This window comes from Musa acuminata, chromosome BXJ3-4 (genome assembly GCF_036884655.1).
Source record: "Musa acuminata AAA Group cultivar baxijiao chromosome BXJ3-4, Cavendish_Baxijiao_AAA, whole genome shotgun sequence".
Lineage (NCBI taxonomy): Eukaryota > Viridiplantae > Streptophyta > Magnoliopsida > Zingiberales > Musaceae > Musa > Musa acuminata.
Window position 1 is genome coordinate 35,475,561 of NC_088352.1, and position 21,528 is coordinate 35,497,088.

General features: G+C 47.0%; 6 protein-coding genes across 8 annotated transcripts; 2 read left to right on the top strand and 4 right to left on the bottom strand.

Annotated features, from left to right (window-relative positions):
- Positions 1-965: 965 nt before the first annotated feature.
- Positions 966-5,678, bottom strand: LOC135582042 (serine/threonine-protein kinase D6PK-like). 3 transcript variants are annotated; one of them, XM_065147023.1, is made up of 3 exons: positions 5,620-5,678; positions 3,616-5,095; positions 966-1,906 (listed from the first exon to the last, which is right to left on the bottom strand). In XM_065147023.1, the coding sequence occupies exons 2-3, from the start codon at positions 4,845-4,847 to the stop codon at positions 1,021-1,023; spliced, it is 2,118 nt and encodes a 705-aa protein (XP_065003095.1). In that variant the 5' UTR covers positions 4,848-5,095; positions 5,620-5,678; the 3' UTR covers positions 966-1,020. The 3 variants fall into 3 exon arrangements, with proteins under 3 accessions (XP_065003095.1, XP_065003094.1, XP_065003093.1); XM_065147022.1 differs by having other exon boundaries at positions 5,543-5,678; XM_065147021.1 differs by having other exon boundaries at positions 5,517-5,672.
- Positions 5,679-8,817: 3,139 nt separating this feature from the next.
- On the bottom strand, positions 8,818-10,571 carry LOC135634896 (phospholipase A1-Ibeta2, chloroplastic-like). The gene has a single exon (XM_065145615.1). It carries the CDS (start codon positions 10,487-10,489, stop codon positions 8,888-8,890), a length of 1,602 nt encoding a protein of 533 aa, XP_065001687.1. The 5' UTR covers positions 10,490-10,571; the 3' UTR covers positions 8,818-8,887.
- Positions 10,572-12,623: 2,052 nt separating this feature from the next.
- LOC135637085 (uncharacterized) lies at positions 12,624-13,928 on the top strand. The gene is made up of 2 exons (XM_065149468.1): positions 12,624-13,137; positions 13,209-13,928. Exons 1-2 carry the CDS (start codon positions 12,691-12,693, stop codon positions 13,821-13,823), a joined length of 1,062 nt encoding a protein of 353 aa, XP_065005540.1. The 5' UTR covers positions 12,624-12,690; the 3' UTR covers positions 13,824-13,928.
- A 3,587-nt stretch (positions 13,929-17,515) lies between these two features.
- LOC135635957 (cyclin-P4-1-like) lies at positions 17,516-18,439 on the top strand. The gene is made up of 2 exons (XM_065147442.1): positions 17,516-17,916; positions 18,032-18,439. Exons 1-2 carry the CDS (start codon positions 17,570-17,572, stop codon positions 18,300-18,302), a joined length of 618 nt encoding a protein of 205 aa, XP_065003514.1. The 5' UTR covers positions 17,516-17,569; the 3' UTR covers positions 18,303-18,439.
- A 349-nt stretch (positions 18,440-18,788) lies between these two features.
- On the bottom strand, positions 18,789-19,860 carry LOC103987729 (glycine-rich cell wall structural protein 2). The gene has a single exon (XM_009406152.3). The coding sequence runs from the start codon at positions 19,747-19,749 to the stop codon at positions 18,892-18,894; it is 858 nt and encodes a 285-aa protein (XP_009404427.2). The 5' UTR covers positions 19,750-19,860; the 3' UTR covers positions 18,789-18,891.
- A 744-nt stretch (positions 19,861-20,604) lies between these two features.
- LOC103987642 (oleosin 16 kDa-like) lies at positions 20,605-21,230 on the bottom strand. The gene has a single exon (XM_009406037.3). The coding sequence runs from the start codon at positions 21,190-21,192 to the stop codon at positions 20,767-20,769; it is 426 nt and encodes a 141-aa protein (XP_009404312.2). The 5' UTR covers positions 21,193-21,230; the 3' UTR covers positions 20,605-20,766.
- Positions 21,231-21,528: the final 298 nt, after the last annotated feature.

Here is a 21,528-nt window from a genome sequence, read left to right on the forward strand (position 1 = left end):
TGTCATAAATTTTGTATAGAATTAAGATTCATATATTGAAATTAAACCCATCAAAAAGCGCTTTACATTGGTAATGCTCAATCATTGTAAACTACAAATTTCATCCCCAAGTTTCATGATTGATGCAATATATTTCTCATGCTACAAATTCATGTATTTTAATTTATCGAATCAAAAAAAGTCTTTTTTTTTTTTTATATTGGTAAGGCTCAATCCTTGTAAAATTCTCATTCAATTCCTATGAGAAGTTGCCTAACCAAAATATCATTACAAGACTCATAATTGATGCAATATGTTTCTGATGCTACAAATTTAGTATATAATTAAGATTGAGGCTGATCAATATCATAATAAAACTTATGATCTATGTAACATATACTAAAAGCCTAACAATGGAATTAAAGCCCATAAATTTTAATTAAATCAATAAAAAAATAATTCAAAGCTGTGTTTCAATTGTATAAAACATTAGACATCTCAAAAATGGTTTTTTTTATTTAAAAAAAAGGTGAGAGAATCAATCATGTGATACCAAATCAACAGATTCGATTTGTAATAATCAATAATAAAACAAGGAAACAGTAGAATAAACAAAAGTAAAGACATAATAAATGAAAATAAATATTTTTGATGGTAATAGGTACGGTTTCTCCTGCACAGAGTTAGTGCGTGAGACGGTTTTAGAGATTGGGCGTATTTATAGATGATGGTGGTGGAGACGGTTTCAACCGCCGCTGAACCGTTCGTCTCAATCTCATGATTGCGGTTCGGTTCAGTTATCCGCTCGTCAGCCTCAACGATCCCACGTGATAAGTTGAGCGAACGGGTTGGAGTTTGCAAGCCAAATGTAATAATTTGCGATAATCGAGTTTTCTGGCTGGTCGTAGCCGTCAATCCCATCAAACGCACAGTTATGATGATCCTGCACCGTTCAATCCCTTGCATAAACTCCTCGGCACCTCTGATGCATTTAAACGATTGCGTGCTAACACCAAAAGAATGAAGTGCCACATCATCGTCCTAGAAAAACTCGAAATCCAGATACTTCCCTCCGGACTTCACGTCCGCACCCACAACCCTTTTGCTGCTGGTGGTAGTACCGCCGAATCCATCGGCCGCGCCGAACTTTAGCGGCAGCTCAGCCTCGACCGGCCGCGGTACCTCCGGCGGGGTACTGCATCGAATCAGCGCCCAGTTCACGCCCTCGAAGAAGGGATGCTGCTTTATCTCCGTGGCTCCCCTCTTGACGCCCAGCCTTTGCTGCGGCTCTTTCACCAGAAGCCCTCTTATCAGATCTCTGCTAGCGTAGCTGGTCGATGGGGCCTCCGAGAAGCTGAGCTGCTGGCCGACCACGTTGAACAGCGTCGCGCGGTTGCCTGAGCCCTTGAACGGCGTCCGGCCATAAAGGAGCTCGTGCAGGAATATACCGAAGGTCCACCAGTCCACAGCACTTCCGTGGCCCTCGCCTTTGATGATTTCAGGGGCTAAGTACTCGTGCGTCCCGACGAAGGACATCGATCGAGCAGTTGTTGGCTCGACGACGAGCTCGGGCAGGGCGGCGGCCTGCTGCCTCGGCACCTCAGACCATGGTTTCCTCGTCTTCTTCTTGCTTCTCTGAGGGAAGAGTCTGGGCATGAAGCACGCGGGCTGGATGCAGACGGAGGAAGGCTCGATGCAGGCTGGTTGAACGCAAAATGCACCGGCTGCCCGTTTGGAAGGATCGGAATCGAGCGATGAGGTCTTGATGAGAGTTGGGGAGACGGCACACCTCAAAGAAAGATCGAAGTCGGAAAGCATTATGTGCCCGTCGTCACGAACAAGTACGTTTTCTGGTTTCAGATCTCTGTATACCACACCCAACATGTGTAAATACTCGAGAGCAAGTAGTACTTCCGCAGCATAAAATCTGTCCATTGATGAAAGAAAACAAATCCAAAATGTCAATAATATGATACATGAGTCCAAACAAATATGTGTTAGTATGATTACAGCATCGCCCCTTTCAGTAAGACTTCTATTCTCAGAAATGCTACAGCACAACGATAGGGCTTAAAATAAAACTCAGAGGATCTCAAGTTTATTTTTTGTTTAGTAATACCATTTTGTTGAACATGAAATATGTTGACAAAGCTTCAGAAAGGACTCAACATGGCTTATATATATATATTGACCAGAAAAAATTATAACAGTATCATATGCAATGATATTATTGCTCAACATATATCAAGGATCCTTTTCAAAAGCTTTCTTTTCCTATGTAGCTCTCCTACAAATCTCGTGTGAGGATTCTAAGTATAATCTTCAAATGCAATACTAACTGACAATGGATACAATAGTGGAAAGAAGTCTAGCACAAGCGGATGCACAATCAAACATAGATGACAGTGTAGCCTAAAATACACGGCACTTTTCAACTGAAAAGTAGAAAGCCCATGTAAGATTGTCTTAAGACTTTCTATTAGGTTTCATTTTTTTTAACTGCAAAAGCATGTACATAGTGGGGAACCAGAAAGCAAGTAGCGAGCCATTAGCATCAGGCTTGTAAGAGAATGAAGATCACTTTCTTGTTGATCCAAGTTGTATCAGTTAAGTTCAGAAGAGATATATCTACCATCAGAACTACTATAATCTTAAAAGGATATCTTCAATTTCATGTATTACAACATAAAGAAACAATGAACATTGTCATATTTCTTAAATTCCACCTCAAATTCATAGTGACGTTTTAAAATGAGGCAATATCAAGGCGGATTAGAAGAAGCCTTATTACCTTGGACAAGTGTCATGTATAATAACCCTAATTTGATCATATTAAATATGAATACTTGGTGCCAACTTGAGTTCAGATTCTAATAAGCCAGGTTGTTAAGTGTTCAACTTTGTTGAGCATGGGAGAGTTGATACTGTTCAGTCACTATCCTATTGTTATAGGTTCTATCAGAAACTGTAATTTTTCAGCAAAAGAATGTATAATTTGAATGATCCCCATTATTAGATGCCCTTATGCAGATCAAAACATTGTGAAGCAACTACCTCATAAGAACTGATTCATTGTGTTGAGATGTTTTAGTAAAAAACTTAGAATTACACAATAGAATCTGCTTTTTTTTATTTTTTGTCGAACTTATCAGTTTGACAATGACTATACTTCCTAACTTGTATAGAGCGCTTCTGAAAAAAACTTGCACAAACATGGCAACCTCTGAAATTACTTCTATCATGATAAAGCCTTCGAGGAAAATCATGTCTAAAAAAGCATTAGTTTGTAATTTCTAGAACAGGTCATAGGCAAAATTAGTTTTTCAATCATTACAGAGGCAAGAAATAAGGTAATCTCACATCAAAAATTTGTATAAGAATGCCAGGGTGCAGGAACATGTGTAAAATGACAACTTTACATAAAGGATGTCATGTCATTTAAACAAAAGAAAAATACTTAAAACTATTGTAGCTTAGCACTGTTGTTTTTTGTGTCATATGAAGAAAACTGAGGATCGAGTCATGTCTATAGAAAGGGCATAAGCGAGTTATATTCAACTTACCAGAAAAACTAGTAATTAAACAATAGAACACTTAAAGCAACAAAAGAAAAGATCTCTGTTTTGTAATTTTTACCTTGCTGCATACTCAGAAAAGTGCTTCCCTTGCTGGCGTTGCCTCAATGTATGCAAATCACCACCAGGGCAAAATTCCATGACCAAGCATGAAAATCTATCAGTCTCAAAATGTGTATACAGAGTTGGTAAGAATGGGTGATCCAGAAGTTGAAGAATCTCCCTTTCCGTTTGGGCCCTGGTCAGCTTCTTCCTGCTTGCAAGAGAAGCCTTGTCCATCACCTTCATAGCAAAGTAGCACCTTGTGCCACTCAATTCTGAAAGATAAACACTACCAATATCACCACATCCAAGCCGTTTGAGCAGTCGAAAGTGACTCATACCCAGTATACCATCCCGAGCCCGAACCGCAAGAATAGCCTTCCATCTAGGGTCATTTCCCTTGTGAGGCTTGTTAGCACTTCCACTAAGATTACTCCAGCTGCTATCATCACTAAGACCGCTGCTATCACTAGCTCTACTGTTGCTGGTTTTAGTGCTTTCAAGCGAGTCGAGTATCATACTTCCCTTGGCACTTCCGCAGGCCCCTCCCATGGTACCATCACTAGTGACTCCTTCACTTCTATATGTGCTCGTGCAACTGTTTACAATGCTCATGGCAGTTACCACACCAGTGCTGTCAATGCTACTGTGAGGACTGACATTGCCGCTCGGGGGAAGGGAAGCATCCCAAACACACTCCTTTTCTTCAGAATCTGGTGCTAAATATGTTGCCTCCATTGTGTGTGATGCACGCGGAATAGAAAACGGAGAAGATACAGCACCTGGCTCGTTTGGCTCGACACTCTCACCTCTTGATGCAAGAGCTGTATTTGGCTTTGGTGCAGGAAGCTGTACAGAGAGATCTTCAGTGAAAGGACCTTTTACTGAGAGGCCTCTCATTAAGCAACGCGTATCAGACTTGTCTTGCTCTATCGCCACATATACCGTCGTCACGAGATCACTATCGACAGGCTCTGGAGGATGACTTGCCCCATTGAAAGAACTTCTGCCTTCTTCAAAGGAATCCATGCTCCTGAAGCTATCAACCTCAGGGGCTAATTCATTATGCTCTCCCAACATGTCTTTCCCTTTCAGTGAACTTACAAGTACAGGGACATCCAAAATTTGAGATTTGAAAGAAGTGGGTGGACATCGTTCACTTCTCAAGCTGCTTGTGTGCACACCCGGTCCTTTATCAAGTGGAGGAAGCTGCGGGGACAACATCTTCAACTCAGGAATCTTATCCATCATAAGCGGACCTTATCGTCGCCTCTGTTCCAAACAATTATATGATTCCTTCAATACCACAAGTTGGGAACTTTTACTTCTATAGAGCAATCCAAATGAAAAAGACTTCGCTGCGAGATGGCATGTCCCGTCTTCTCCCTCCCAAACTATGAATCAAGAATACCCGTCTTTTTTATGCTACAATTGCTAGAGCAGGCGATTCAAGACTTGAAGCCGAACTGAGGACTCCCCTTTCTCTTCTTTCCAGAAACCTAACATCCCCCAAAAAAAGCACTGATTAGAACAAACCGGAGCTGTTGATCTGCATCCCCAAATCAAAGCAGTACAGACAAGATCTTGCAGAAGGAGCTATTCCTGCAGATCACGATTCTACTTGGTACTAAATACCATCACTGGCCAAAAAAACAATGAAACCAAATAAAAAAAGCGTACGAAATCGTTCGTTCCAACCACTACAGTGGCGAACCACAACCTAACCAAACCTTTCAAATCTCAGTGCACCTTCTCATTTGAAGTCAAAATAGAGAGAGAAAGTCCCAAATGAAAAAATCATGACGATTGCAAGAAAAAAAAAAAGGCCTTAACCCGCACATTCGATCTTTACATAAACGCTTCGAGGAGTAGAAATCGTAACCCAGAAAAGAAAAACGAGAAGCGATCTACGTCACAGACCGGAACAGAATCAGGCGATCGCGCACCATCAAGAGGAGGCGGATCTAGTCCAGTGAAGGATTCAGAAAAGGGTTTCTTGAGCTCGATGTTAGGGTTTCCTTACCCTCTTCTCCGAGGAAAGCAAGAGAGAGAAACAGTGGCAGAGGCAGCAGTGGGAAGAACTGAAAAGAGCAGCAACGGATTTCTCTGTTTCCCCGTCCCGCTTTAACTTTAGCGTCCCGGAAGTGGGTCCCACCGAGATTACCCAATCGCGTGCGTTACCCGGTACGAGGCACCGGGTGGGAGAGCGGGCAATCAGGGTGGCTTGCGTCAACCAATCGACGACTTACATTACACGGTGGGTCGATCCGACGGCCAACGATAACCTGGCCGACGGGTGGGACCCGACTTGCTCCCTCGTCCGGCGACACCAACCCACCTGCCGCGTCGCCACCCGCACCAACGCGGACACCAACCCATGCGCGCGATCACCGTCCGACGTCCTTGACCGCGTCGGTTCTTGGTGAGATCTCGACCGCCCATCTTTCGTGGTGGGACCATCATGTCGGCTAATGATGCGACGTTATAGCAGTCATATAATTGTCCGCAGCGATCACAAAAAGTAATTATCAATTGAAATAAAAACATTACAACGATAATTGCATTTGTTTTTAGATGGACGTATAGAATGATTCGCGTAACCCAATGGGTCAATCTTGATCCGATCCGACCCGAATCGGAGAATGTAACACGATAAGAACATTACATTCATTGTAACAGTGATAAAAGGGGATGTGACGTTTAATTAGAGAGGCTTAGAAATAAGGTGTCAAACAATATATGGATATTATTCACATCAAAAGCATGTTTAATTAGAGAAAATTAAGGACACATAATTATATGTAATACCAAATTAAAAATATAACAAGCCAAGTCATTACTTAGTGGTCACCCAAATTTAGGCAGCGAGGCCAACTTTTTTGTCCACCAGATGTTACCAGTCTCCCAGCAATAATTGATGGTCAAGTTGACCAAGAAAGCCACATTGTGACATGTTTGACCCATCTTTTTTCTTTGTTGCTGGTATAATTTTGTCTCTTCCTCCTCCAATATGATCCACTCATGGCACCCTCTGCTCCTGTGAGTTGCATGCTGATGTTGTTGACACTATCAATTCTAGGAGAAGAAGAACAAGGTTGCAAGTCCTAGGTTGGTTCTAAGCTTCTGCTTGTGATTAAATGATTAGGTTCGGATCTTGATGGTCATTATTTCATCTTCTTTTTCTAACAAGTAATGCATGGGGATCCTCCCATTCAACCTAATTCCTTTCTTTGCACAACCTAATTCCTTGCTACTGTAGACCCAAGAAAAGAGAGACTGGAGTGTTGACCTCACATCTATTGATCATCTGCAACAAAGGTGAAGCAAGCAAACCTGTGAATCTTGTTGGCCATTGCAATGGTGGTACTGTTTGACTGCAACAATCATGTCTTCCTCTTTTCGACCAGCACTTGTAGCAGATGCTGAAGTAGCATGCCTCTGCTGCGTGCACTGGGAGTTCATGTGATGGTAGGGCGGCCATGAGAGAGATGGAACCAGCGATCCAGCCTCAGTTGCTTCTTCGGAGGGCCCATGTCCACTTTGGACTTGCGAGGACATCGCCATTTCCCAGGGATCTCTGATGCTGCTGCGACCATGGCTTGGTGATTGGATTTGTCCCCCAGAGGACTTCTCGGAGCTCCATTCTTGTCCTCTGGCTGTTCCATTGATGACATTGATGTTGGTCTGATGATTCCACCTTCTTCTTTAGATCGTCTCCCATCTTTTTCCTGCTTCTTTTTAGTGTTGTCAACGTGCATTATATCGCTATCTTCGAACCAATTTCTCCCATCAGTCCTGTCGCAGCTCTTGTTCTGCATAAGACTTGCTGCTGCTGCTGCTGCTGAAATACACTCTGAACCCGAAGAAGATGAAGGCAAACAGCCTCCCTTTTCTTCAGAAAGCGTTGCGAGAAGTTCCTCACCGATTAGCTTCTTCAGATTCAGCTTTCTCTTTGGCTGTACGTGATCAGTTTCTCCAATCCATTCTTTTTTATTCCTTCCCGTGTTCTTGTTCCTATTCGAGCAATCATTCCATTGATTTGGCAGCATCTTTAGGATGTCACTGGCTCTTGAACGATCCTTACTCTTCACAGAAACAAAGCCATCATCTTCAACCCACTGCTTTGGTGACAGCCCATTGGTATCGCTTTCTTGATGCGAGATTTGCCCATGGCAATTTGTCCTCTCGAGTATTCTCTTATCAGATGAAGCGGGGCTCTTATCGAGGCTACGATTGCCGTGGGCACTGCAAGCATCATCATTTCCTCGACGAGGTTTCCCTTCATCTCCCAGAAACGAATCCTGGTTGTTCTCTTTCAGCATAAAAGAACCAGCTTGTTTGCAGGACCCAAAAGATAAGCCTACGTTGTGATACGAGTTCCTCCCGTGTTTTGGGAAATCAACCAAATTGCAATCCTATAGATAAAAAAAGATGGAACAGCAACAACAGAAGTCGGATTGATGGAGGTGGAGTGAGAAATTAGCAATTAAACTGACCCCGACAAAATGATGTGATGGAGAAGTTATACCTTCGATGCAGAGGAACCGTCCACCAGTTCTTGGGTTTGGCTTTCGTCTTCCTCAAGTAGTAGAGGACTACCGAGACTATCGGGAAGACCCAAAGAATCCGGCGACTCGTAAACATAGCTAGAGAACCAGTTGCTGATGTCGGGGGGCTCTGAGAGACGGGAAAAGGATCTCAGTAGACGAGCACACGGATGCAAAACGGAGAAGAGCAGGGGAGGTGAAAGAAGACAGAGAGGACTCACGGGAGGGGAATGAGTGCGGAAGCGAACAACCTTCCCAATCCTACACGAGGATTCAGCAGATGAGGACATGGAAGGAAAAGCTTTGAGCTCAGATTCGGCCGGAAAGAGGCGCGATGTACTGTACCTGCGATTGGCGGGGATCGTGGGGAGAGAGGGCGGCGGCCTCTGCTGCGCCTTCTGGTGATTGCGCCATGGCGGCGGGAATGGAAGCGTTCTCCCCCGCGGTTTAGTGGGTTTTCTACCTCTCTTCAAAATTTCCCGCGAGGAGTTTCGCGGGAGATTTTGAGTGCGCCTTTTCCGCTTCGTAAAATGGGCCGAGACTTGGAACGGCCCACGCATTAAACCGAACTAATTCGTAATATAATAGTCATAAACGCCGTGTTAATCATATTATAATCATCCAATTAACCCTTCCTAATTTTAATATCTTCGATTAAAGAGGAATGCACTTGATACGACAAATCAAACTTAGGTCAAATCGTATACAATTCCCAATCTTCATGTACATAAGGAAGAGGAGAAATCAATGAATCAAATTTGGACTCGCGAGGCAAGCCGGATCCTTTGACTGGACCGGGCGACGGACGTCGACCGGATTGAGCCTTAAAGCTTGCGCCCCGCTCAGATAGACCTTCTTGATGTTGGGCCGTTGCAGCTCCAGAAGTCGGACCAGACTCCTCTTGGTGTCGGACCGGAACCCGAACCCGGTTCCCATGAACCCGTCCACCAGGTGGAGGTAGGCCTCCAGGTCGTGGCAGCAAGCGGGTCCGGCGTCCGGCCTGAGGTAGGGCGAGTCCCGGTTGTCCACCCTCAGCTCCGAACCCACGTGCTCGTACTCCTCACTGAGGTGCGGCAGCCCCGCCGCCGACGGTACCATCGTGACGACGTCCTTGTCGTTGACCACCCGCAGCACGTTGACACCCCTCCGCTTCAGCCTTTCGGCGAACGCGCGGTTCCCCACGCGCGGCCCGCCGAAGGAGACCACTGCGATGGGCGGCACCCGCGGGGCGCACGTGCTCAGCTCGTCCGCCACTAACAGTGCCAGGGCCGCCCCCAGGCTGTGGCCGGTCACGGTGATGCTGAGCTCCTCCCCCTCGTAGACCTCCATGAGGCGGCGCACTTCCTCCACCACCGCCGTCGCGAGGCTCGGCACGTGCTCCCCGGCCGTTTTGTGCAGGCTGCGGAACCCGCAAGCCACCTTCGGCACGCCTCGTTGGCCAACTTCGACAGCGGCTTCAGCTTCGGAATCCACGGGGACGAGGGCCGTGCGTAGATTCTCGGCCCACTCGAGGCAGGTGGCGGTGCCGCGGAGAACGATTGTGACGTCGCGCCGACCCATGCGGCGGACCTCGCGATCGTTGTCGCAGACTGCGACGTAGCCGATCCAGCTGGAACGCTGGGTGAGCCACTGCGGGGCGGCGGGCTGCGCCCAGTCCGGGAGGTCGAGAGAGGAAGTGGCGAAGAGGGTCTTGGTGTGGCGGTAGAAACGATCAGGGAGTAGGATGTGGTGGTGACGAGAGGAAGGCGATGCAGCGGGGAAGACGGGCGAGGGAAGGGAGTGGAAGGCGTGGTAGGCGGCCTGGACGAAGTCGCCATACCGGACGAGCTCACGGCGGAGGTTCTCATCGAGGGGGTCGAGGAGGCCCGACCAACCCGTTTCGCCGTGAATCTGGCGCCAATTGGCGGCGATGAAGTTCTTAGGGGAGGATCGCGAGCTATCGGAGAGGAGGCGCTGGAGGCGGGTCAAGCTCGTAGGGGACATTATCTCGTCGGCCGCCTGCTTCCTGAACAAATCAGGAAATAGAGAAGCCAGGTTGAACGGGTTCATCATCATCCCTCCTCTTTCGCCGGCACCGCTGCGCTGGTTGTTGGAATGCTGCTTGAGGTCAATCTCGGGTTGAAAAGTAGGTTGCGGCGGCGAGGGTTTGAGGAGGACGCGATCGAGGTTGGCGAGATGGATCTTGGTAGCAGAGGTGGTGACCGCGGTGGTGGCGCCGCTGCTTTTGACGGACGCAGGGCGGGAGGACTGAGGGTTGAGGCGGGAGCCATGGCGAGAAGGCAAGGAGGCGCGGGAGGGAGAGACGTGGCGGGGTGGTGCCCCGGCGGCGGCAGTTCCTACGGCCATAAGTATCAGAAGAACGAAAGCAGGATTTGAGTTGCCTGTGCGTCGTAGTTGCTGTCGGAACAATGCGCAGCCACTTGGTCGATGGTGCAATGTAAGGACACCTAAACGTGGGGCGGCATATATATACATATAGAGAGAGCGGTCGTGGTAAATGTCAACAGTCATGGCACCGCGTTGATCAAAATAAATAGGAAGTCAACATTTTGCCTCGTGTGCATGCGTGGAACGAGTTAAAGCGACGGCTATCTTTGTATCAATCTTGCACGCCGAAGAAAAAATCTACCGACTCCAACTCAATCGACGAATCCACACGGACGGTTGTTTCGATTCAAACCTATGTTGTGTAAGTTGATTTGGGTTCGGATTGCGGCCGGTGTTACGTTCAACTACCGTTTTCTTCATTGTATTACTGAAACATGTACGAACGATTCAAGTCACTGGTCATTAGCTCTCTACATGGACGGCTTGGATTCAGGCGTAGTGTTTGTGCCCCCCAGGATCTGTACTCGTATCGTCGTTGGGAGACATGGTTAGTTCACCATGGAAGTTAATTGGCACGAGGAGGCGATCAAGTATGACCCAGTCGGTCAACGTATTCAAAACGACGCGAGGAATTCCGTATTCGCCACGACAATCGTATGAAAAGCAGCCACGTCATCTACTGCCAATCCACACCCGTGTTTGCGTTGACCGAACAAGGGAGTGAAAGTGATGGTCGGCTTCTTCCGTCGACCGCGGCATCGGACCTCCCCACGATAGCGAGCTCGATCAAAAGCTTTTATTCTGCGACCTTGAAACTTTGCTGATGATGAACAAAGTTTGCGGGCGACCAAGAAAAGATAGATTTTTGCCTACCTCGAGCCGGACTCAGACCACCAGCGGATGTTTGTGGAAGTCCAATCAAAGATGTTACAGAACATGTCAAAGTTCCAACCTGATCCAGTAGTCCTCCGCCGCCGCATCACTGCTCTATTGCGTTCTCACTTGTATTCTGGTGGAGGGCGTCGTTCATCTCTCGAACACTCCTCTGGTCATCGCCATATCACCACACTCGACGCATTCAGCACTGCTCCGATACGAGTTCCTTCCGCCAGCAAATGGCGTTCGACGCGACCACGTTCCGTTATGCCATTCGTCGAACAGGCGGCGGATGTCCGACTACCTGCCGGCGCATGAAGATTGGCAGAGATCGGCCGGGACGAAGCACGCACGCGTCTACATCTCGAGTGTGGTTGAAGCATATCTCATTTGCTCCGTGACACGCACTTAAAATACCGATACCCATTATTTGAGCCACCATTGTCGAGGAAGAGCCATTTGTGCGGCCAATGGATTCGCAGGTATCGTAGGATAGCCTGAAGAGGCCGGATCACGATTCGTGTTGAGCTGCTGTTGGTGTGCTAGTAATGGTGATAGCTCTTGGGTGTTGCTCGTTCACCTGTTGTCTTGGCGAGCTTCGTGTCCCTCGCGAGCATATCGTTATCGTCTCGCTTCGTGTTTGGGCAACATGAGGTCAGTCTCGTTTCCCACTTGGATCATTTGGGCAAACAACTCCAATGTGTGATGCTATCAGGAAGGAAACAAATAGCCTTCCTTACCCACCATTTTGCTACCTCGAGAAATTAGAGTTAGGAAGACAGAGGCAGAGAACTACCTTTAAGTCAACGTTTTAGTTCATGAATTGTGGCCTGAGAAGGTAAGATTATTAATTGGAGAAACCATTTGGTATATGGTTGTTGGACGGAATACCAAATGCCATGATTTGTATACCTGTTTGGGCCCAAATTGGGGGTGTAAAGACGGCAGTCATATTAGAATAGGAGATTATCTTGCATGGTACGACTACATCAACTGCATAAAATACACCCCATAAATGCATCTATCAAATTGGTAGATATTATTAGCTGCAATCTGGCAACCCAATTGCCACTCTCATTAGTTGGGTTAGCCCAACTAATCGATGCTCGATTGCTTGACTCGCTAATGTAATCAATGCACTTCACGTCCGAGTGCGACCCAACATCACAACGAGCATGTCATATGATCATCGCTGTTGCAATTATTAGCCCCCACAGTTTCAACTAACTGCGTGATTCCAATTACTTCATGGCCTTTAAAAGCAAACGCTGGTGTGAAGCTCCATCCATCCAACCTCATCACCATCCTTCGTCTTGGTTTGCCTTGTGCTCCGAGAAGCCAAGATGGCCACCGATCCTTCTACGCCGAGGATGCTCCACGTCGACGCCATCCAGACGGCACCGCCGGGGAAGGTGACGGCACCGGGGCAGGCCCGGCGGATCTCCACGGCGGCGCCGCTGGGCCCGGAGGTGCTGCAGAGCCGGTTCCAGGCGGTGTGGTACTACACCAAGGCCGGGGAGGAGTCGCCGCTGGCGATCGCGGCGTGGATCAAGGAGTCGCTCTGCGCGGCGCTGCCCGGCCACCCGGTGCTCTCCGGCCGGCTCCGCCGGGACGACGGCTGGGAGGTGAAGTTCAACGACTCCGGAGTCAGGCTGGTGCAGGCCACCGCCGAGACGACCATGTCCGAGTTCTTGGCCTCCAAGGACAGGAATGGCATGGAGGCGCACTTGGCGTACTGGGACGACGTGGACGTGCAGTCTCCCAACTTCTCTGCACTGTTCTACATCCAGGTCTCCCTTTCCGGCACCCCTAAAAGAGAAAGAAGAGATGATGGCACACTAACCGTGGCTGGTGCTTGCAGGTGACTCAGTTCCAGGGAGATGGATACGCCATTGGGATAAGCTGCAGTCTGCTGCTGGCCGACCCCTTGTTCTTGACGCGCTTCCTGAACTCATGGGCCCAAACCCACGCGCAGATGCGGCTCAGCAAGTCGCCCATGTTCCACCTCAGCTACTTCCAAAGACCGGATCGCTCGCGCCATCTGAAATCGGTCGAACTCGAGTCGAGTCCGGTCCACTCTCCCTCCTCCACCACCACCATGCTATTCGAGGCCGATCGGGAAGCCATCACCCGATCCTACGGCCAACTCGCGGTGGCTTGCCTCCGGGAGGCGACGAGGAGGCTCAACGTGGAGGCGGCGCCAGGGTTCTGCCTCCTGATCAGCGACCACGGGGGCGAGTTGACGGTCGAGCCATGTGCGAACCCGAGCGAGGGTTCGTCGGCCGAGGCCTTGGATGTGGTTTGGTGGGACCAACTCGGCGTCGAGGAATGGACTCTCGTGCAGGGGACTAAACCCGTACACGTGTCGTGCCGGATCGCGTCGTCCGGAGACGGGCGACTTGTGGTGGTGATGATACCGCCTGGTGTGGAGGGTGATCCAAAAGTGGTGGTCAGTGTCACGCTGCCCGACAATTGAAGGGTTCAAAGATGAAATGAACGCTTTGGTTATATGTTGTGGAATAACTATGAGGAGTGATGAGTTACTTTGAGTGCTATTAAGTATAATGTGAGCTCTTTAATATGTTAATGTGCAAATTATAATTGGTTTAAACCCTCTTCAAGTGTGAGTTGCCTTAAGATGGGAAACACTTGGTGTTTGGTACACAATCTCACCTAATATTTGGAAACGCTGGAACAACACCTCACATTGCAAGAATCACAAGCCACAGGTTTCTTAAGATTACCTTCCGGCCGACAGTCCACAGGCAGCCTGGACTCAGCATTGAATTGGCCAAACCCACACCCCCCACAAGGAGGACAGAGCATGAAGCATACAAGAAAATGTTAGATTAATGGTATTGTGGTATGAAGTGCAAGACATTGCCGGACTCATGAGTTTCTTTCAATCCATCTTAGCAAGGAAGGTCTGTCGTACTGAAACGTACCATCCGTACTGGATGGTATGTACCGGTCCGACAGGTTATCGGTACGCGGACCGCTCGTTATTGGGCGGTACACCCCAAAAACCCCCGTATCGGGCTATACGAGGTAAAATCGAGTGGTAACGATCGAAATTTCAACCTTTACCACCCGGCACCACTCGGTACCGCCCGGTACCACTCGGTAACGATCGATTTCGACCGTTACCGTCCGACACCACTCGGTAACGATCGATTTCGATCGTTACCACACAGTAGCAGTGCTATAGTATTCCAATGGTCAATTTGACCGTTCGAGCTTTTTCTCCTTATGTTTAAACTATTTTTCTCTCCCCTATTTCAGTATATTCTCTTAAACACTCTCTCAAATTTTCTTTTTCTCTCCTAAACTCTATAAAACAATGATTTGTGAATTCAATCGAGGTTAATTTGGGAAGATTAAGAGAAAAAACTTTCTAATCAAAAGGTATGTATTCATTTTTTTTTAATTAGAAAATAATTAAGATTATCCTAACTTTTCTAATCAACAAGTATGTATTTGTAACTTGAAAACACTATCCTAACCTTCTTTTTTCTAATTTTCAGATATTTTGAAGGGATAAATCGATAAAATCAGGTGTACCGTTCGGTACACCTCGATATACCGATCGATATACTCGTACCGTATCGAGTCCGGATCGAAACTCCGATACAATTGAGAGGGTTAAAAGGAGGGGGATTTTAGGACCTGACACTCTGTTCAAAACATTACAGGAAGAACCACAGGATGAAGAAGCTGCTTGTTATTGGTAGGGTCGACTAATCATCTGATGTCTGTCCGAAGGAAGAGAAGAAGGATTTAGTAATATTGAATGAGATGGAGACTCTGAAAGGAAGAGCTGCAATGTGGGATTTGTTGGAGGAAGAGGTTGGCTATCTTGTAGGAGCTGCAACCTGAGGAAGCCTGACAGAATGCACTGTGAAGAGTAGCTTGGAAGAATGAGTCACATGGAAATAATAATGCTGTCATACTGTTTCTCTCTCCAGCTTGTATGAATATTTAGGAGGAGATTTGTCTTCTCCTGCAAGGTTTTGGATGACTTCAGTGTCCAATTAAGCATATACAAGTATAGCTACATTACAGGACAAGAAAACTGAAGTGACACCCACACAAAGTACAGACCACCACATTTTGACTTCTGCTGCAGCAGATTTTACTCCATACAAGAAAACTAAAATAAAAACTTGATAGATTTAGACATGACTTGATAAATTTATTAAATTGTAGCCAGGGAGAGAAGAAATCCATCAAAAAGATATATTCATCAGATTAATAATCAAAAGTATATTAAAAAATAATATAATATTTAATATAATTTAATAAAGTTTATTTATATTTGTAAAAAATTAATATATGAGATTAATTATAAGACCTTAAGCTATGAGTAGGAACCTTTACACTCTCTCACTTTAAGTTATTTTATAATTTAATCATTTTTTCTTAATTTAAAAAAATCTTAAACATAACTCTTGAACATTTTTTCTTTCACTAAAATCCTAAAACTTTAGATGTATTTCTTATAGGAACAAATTCTAATTCACTAATAAGTTTCAATTTAATGAACTCTATCAAATAATTTGAACATGATTAGAAATTTTAAAACTATTTACCAACTCTAATAATCTTCTAGTGAGTTTTTCTTTTACTTTATACCTTTTAAAAAAATTAAACTATTGACTTGAAGAATTCATGCAAACCAAATTAATTTATGGTCTAACATTTGATCCCAAAATACATAACAATGCATCATATAAAGGATTTTGTTGGGGGAGGAAGAGATAAATCAAAGACCAAAAGAGAAATCCACTAGAGATCAACAATCAAAAGCAAAAAAACTGAAGCAATATTTAATATGATTCAACAAGTTTCATTTATATTCATAGACAAAATTAAAAGTCTTAGAAATCTCCCTCATGAGCACCCAAAATGTCTTGACTCTCTCTCACCCAAACCGATATATTTATAGGAACAAACCCTAATTTATTAAAGGGTTTTGATTTAATTAAAATTCTCAACTAATTTAAATATAATTAAGACTTCTAAAATTATAACTTGTACAAACTTAATATAGCTTACTCTACATATAGAAACAGATAATGCAAAAGGTTTTAAAAAAGACACCATATGATTTGTTAAAGTAAGATATCTATTGATCTTACTATTACTACTTTTATCTTTCTACAAATTGGCATAACAGCAAAAGACAGGGCCAACTCATCCTTACAAGGCTAGCCTACTGTGTCATACCAGCCTTGACATCATAATGTTGTGACCCTATGAATACTACAGTTATTCCACAGGAATTGATTGCTGTTGGCTTTTGTCAAGCAGATCAAATTCAAAGCCTATAATTAATTATGTTTACTTTCGAGTTTATGTGAACACCCTAAGTGGTCATCAATGTTAACCATGTCAATTTAGTCTTCTTTTCAAAAAAGAAGTGACTCAAATATTGGCACTTGATATCTTCATATATTGAATTTGATGGGTGTCTGAAATTATTGTAAGACTTGGTTAATTACAGTGCCAAGATAGAGGGTTTAGGAAGAAACCCATGGCATTGAAGAAGGGTATCCCACCAATATAAAACATGCAATGTGCATGCATCTGCAACTTGTGCATTGCCAGCTGAGGTGGAGGCAGATGACAGATTGACCATTGTGCTGTAAACTGCTGTCCTGTAGCTCAACCCTAAATTTCCAAACCTATCCATTCCCTGTTGATTTGATGTGACTGGGAGCACCTTTTCCTATCTTTCTTGGCTAATGAGAAAACTGGGGAAAGGGAAACGAAGCCAGGAGATCAACCACCTCTGTTGTAGTCATTTACTTGGAACCTTCTCTCCAATGTGTTTCATGTTGTCTGATTCTGATTTCAGTGGCCATTAGTGGTGAAGTTGAACCTATCAAAGACTTTAAGATGCCTTCATTTGCTAGATTTACTTTTTAGATCAAGCAAAAAGATTGATTGTTGTAAATGACTTCCAGGTCGTTGTCTGTCTGTCCATCATAAATCCATGGGTGATAACCCTTGATTCTTACTGCAGAGGCTGTTTCCATGGTGAGTTGACAAGGCTGGCAAATCCAATGCATCAACCATGGTGTGATGGATTCATAATCCAAATAAGATTCTCTCTCTCTCTCTCTCTCTCTCTCTCTCTCTCTCTCTCTATATCTCTCGATATATGTATATTAGATTGGGCCTCTGTGTCTCCAATTACCAGCTCTTGAGAGAGACGGTCCAATGGCGGGGATGGTGGAGGAGAACCATGCAGTGCCGGGAGTGGTCTCCGTCCTCTCCACCATCCTCGAAAGGCTCGCGGAGCGCAACGACGCCGTCCGCGGCCGCCCTGTGGCGCCGCACCACCGCGCCTCGGCCTTCCACGGGTTGACGAAGCCGTCCATCTCGGTGCGCAGCTACCTCGAGCGCATCTTCCGGTACGCCGGCTGCAGCCTCTCGTGCTACGTCGCCGCTTACATATACCTCGACCGCTTCCTACGGCGCCACCCTGCCGTCTCCCTCCACTCGCTCAACGTCCACCGCTTCCTCATCACCAGCGTCCTCGCCGCCGTCAAATTCGTGGATGACATGTAAGCAACGGAAGTGGTGTCGTCTCATTTTCTTTCTTGTAGGAGCTGTAGATCCACTCTCTCTCTCTCCTCTCTCTCTCTCTCTCGCTCTCTCTCAATATATATGTGTGTGCAGACACTACAACAACGCATACTTTGCAAAGGTGGGGGGGATCAACTTGGTGGAGATGAACTACTTAGAAGTCGATTTCTTATTCGGCATAGGCTTCGAGCTTAACATAACTCCGGTCATGTTCACCTCTTACTGCTCCATTCTTCAGAGGGAAATGTACTCGGAACCACCTCCATCTCCCCCAAGGCTTCACAGCTGTTCGACAGAGGAAGACCCCAGCAGCGGCTGCCAGCAGAAGCAAGTAGCAGTTCATTTGGTCTTTTCTGGCACATAGTTAAGCACGAATCAGTGGGTCAAACAAATGATACCACTCCTCCTTCACTTCTTCTCTCCCTGTATTCCAACCGCCTGTACATAATTTTCTTTTCGGATGTAGAACGATTCAGTAATTAAGCTGCTAATTTAGATTCATGGTTGGCATCCATGATGTGAAGTGGATGGAGAAGTGTTCTTCAGGTCCATGTTAGATTGTGCCATCCACTATCTACAAGGGTAATAGTTGTGAGATTCGGGATGGATATGCTGTCATCTCTTCCATATGAAGCAAAGAACTAAACTATGCGGAGATGGTTATTACAACAATTGCTATTTTGTATGTGAAGATATCAGCTTTCTCCCACAAGAGCTGTATCAAAAGTTAGAAGCTGGCCATGTGAGCCTCCTCCATCATGTCTTCCCCACATGGCATGATATATATATATATATATATATTGGAAAGACTATGTATGGTTCTGTGGCTCAGAAGTCCAAATCAAAACGATGGTGGTAAGGTGTATGAAGTTGTTCTCATATAATTTTCTGTGAGGAGGCATATGTGAATCTAAATTAGATCATCTGATTGGGATACATACTTTTACACGTCCTTAACAGCAGTTGTAATCCCAGTACTGCGGCGGCCGTCCACCACGGAAGCTCCATCCACCACCACCACCTGAATCAAAGTCACCACCCGGTCCTCCATATCCACCACCACTTGCACCGAAGCCATCACCCAGTCCTCCATAGCCACCACCACCAGCACCGAAGCCACCATGCGGTCCTCCATAGCCACCACCACTTGTACCGAAGCCATCACCCCGTCCTCCATAGCCACCACCACCTTCACCGAAGCCACCATGCCATCCTCCATAGCCACCACCACCACCACCACCTTCACCGAAGCCACCATGCCATCCTCCATAGCCACCACCACCACCACCACCTTCACCGAAGCCACCATGCGATCCTCCATAGCCGCCACCACCACCACCTGCACCGAAGCCACCACCCGATCCTCCATAGCCGCCACCACCACCACCTGCACCGAAGCCACCACCCGATCCTCCGTACCCAACCCCATACCCATAATTTCCTCTCTCCGGTTCGCTGCCGCTGCTGCCGGTACCGAATCCATAACCCGACGACGATCCCGATCCAGTTCCATACCCGAATCCGAATCCCTTCCCGTTGCCGGTTGGAGTTTGGCTATAGCCCGAGCCATAGCCCCACCCTCCCCTGGGGCTTGACCCCCACGCCCAACCGTAGTCCCAGCTGCCACCGGGGCCAGAGCCATGGCCAGAGCCACTGCTGCCATCATGTGCACCTCCACCACCACCACCGGGTTGGTCTTCGCTGGTTGCACCTCCCGTCCTGTCAGCGACAGAGTGAGCAAACCATGGCAAGGCAAGCAACAAGAAAAGAAAGAGGGTCGTCATTTGAAGCTGCTGCTCCTGGACTCGCATGTAGATCTCCTTGCTAATGTTGTTTCCTTTAATGTGTGGGGTATTTATAAGTGGATGTGTGAATCATATGACACTTCGGATCCTTGAGATATTGCGTCGAAAAGTTGTGGGCGGGCTCTCGAATCGTCAACCTCCCACCACCGCCACCTTATCAGGTCGGAGACGATGTTCCAAGCGTGATGTTTCTAATGCTACTTTACTTGGATGACCAGACTTGCCCTTAAAGGTGATGGTGTCTTGGTGCTGTGGCGGTGCTTAAAAGCTTGCACGTTGTAATAGACAATCCTTGTTTGACTCTCGTCACTCGTCGACGTCGACATCCACTTCCCTCTGTCACCGTGTGCATTTAAATCCTCAAGCTTCGACGAAATTGACATCTGCAACCTTCGCCCAACATGATTCAGGACTCATCTCTTTACCTACGAAGAACTTGTGATACAGCAAATATTACTGAAATATGTGTAGATTTATGTCAGAGGGTGTGAGCAGTCTCCGAGAAAGGAGGAGCCGAGCATCTCGCTGATTTCCACTGCGTGCGGAACGCTTGTGACCAGCCCCGACGCTCGCATGCACCATCGGCTCTCTTCGCATTTGCTTGCAGTCGACACGTTACGCCTATGCCTCAACAACTGGCAGCCATGCCGAAGAAAGATGTCTCCTGCAAAGCACTCTCTTCGATCGATCGATCGATGGTCCATTGCGCCACAACACGCCATGCCGGGGAAGAAGAGACAAGTGCATGCATGAGATGCCGGTTGTCAACGTATTTGTCGCACGTTGGTAACATCATCGATGGGTTATGTTTCAGACACGACAGGTTGCAGATCCATTAATTTATTATAAATGGAGGTTGCCAAGACACGATAATTTACCTTAGAAACAAGCAACGGTAGCATTTAACGGACGAAATAGAGCCATTACATGAGAAAAAGGGAAGACACGAACTGCAGGTAGAAGGGTTTTAGGGTTGGCATCGTTGTTCATGTCCATTATTACAGATGGGAGAGCATGTTGTGATCACTGGGTGGCCTGGTCGATGCGCTGCTGCGCCGACTCCTTAATGTCGCGAGCCTTGGAGGCGAGGCGTTGCCGGGCCTGGTCGAGCTGGTCGGCTCCCGGCGGGTGCTTCCCCGTCAGGTACTTGTACATCCACGACAGCACCGAGAGGGCCGCCAGGCCGAAGCCCCCGGAGGTGAGAAAGCCGGTGGCAACCAGGAAGACGGCCATCGCGGCGGGGACGAGCACCGGGCTGAAGATGACCAGCAGCGGCGTCGCCACCGTCAGGCCGATGACGGTCACCGCCAGCGTCAGCCCGGACAGAACCAGCATCGACCCTCCCGCCATCGCTGCCGTCGCCGCCTTCACCACCGTATGCGACATCGGCTGCTGCTGCTGCTGCATCTGCATCTGCTGCGGCGGCCGGTCTCTGATATACTCTGCCATCTCAAGCGATCAAGAGGAGATGATAACCTTCGGTTTGCTTCTTCAGTTTGCTTCTGTGAGAGGATGAGGGCGAGAACAGGGGTTAATATAGTGGGGAGCGTACGTGACGCGTGCCCGGGATTCCTGATGAGAGCTGGTGTGCATGGGGCAAGGGGGTGACGCGTGGGAGGCAGCCTTGGCTTACATGGAGCGATACAAGCGAGGCGAGCCAAAGGTCGAAGATGATGGTGGGTACGCGGCCGAGGTCTCGCCTTGATCTGCTACGGGTTGAGCTCGGTGTTGTCGATTGAGCTTAGCAAATGATGGGCTCAACAGGCTCTCGAAAAGCGGTCTAAA

Coding starts and splice junctions, on each gene's coding strand:
- LOC135582042 (XM_065147023.1), bottom strand. CDS start 4,847: ATGATGGATAAGATTCCTGAGTTGAAGATGTTGTCCCCGCAGCTTCCT. Junction 1,907..3,615: donor TTTTCTGAGTATGCAGCAAG/GTAAAAATTACA, acceptor ATCAATGGACAG/ATTTTATGCTGCGGAAGTAC.
- LOC135634896 (XM_065145615.1), bottom strand. CDS start 10,489: ATGGCCGTAGGAACTGCCGCCGCCGGGGCACCACCCCGCCACGTCTCT.
- LOC135637085 (XM_065149468.1), top strand. CDS start 12,691: ATGGCCACCGATCCTTCTACGCCGAGGATGCTCCACGTCGACGCCATC. Junction 13,138..13,208: donor CTGCACTGTTCTACATCCAG/GTCTCCCTTTCC, acceptor TGGTGCTTGCAG/GTGACTCAGTTCCAGGGAGA.
- LOC135635957 (XM_065147442.1), top strand. CDS start 17,570: ATGGCGGGGATGGTGGAGGAGAACCATGCAGTGCCGGGAGTGGTCTCC. Junction 17,917..18,031: donor GTCAAATTCGTGGATGACAT/GTAAGCAACGGA, acceptor ATGTGTGTGCAG/ACACTACAACAACGCATACT.
- LOC103987729 (XM_009406152.3), bottom strand. CDS start 19,749: ATGCGAGTCCAGGAGCAGCAGCTTCAAATGACGACCCTCTTTCTTTTC.
- LOC103987642 (XM_009406037.3), bottom strand. CDS start 21,192: ATGGCAGAGTATATCAGAGACCGGCCGCCGCAGCAGATGCAGATGCAG.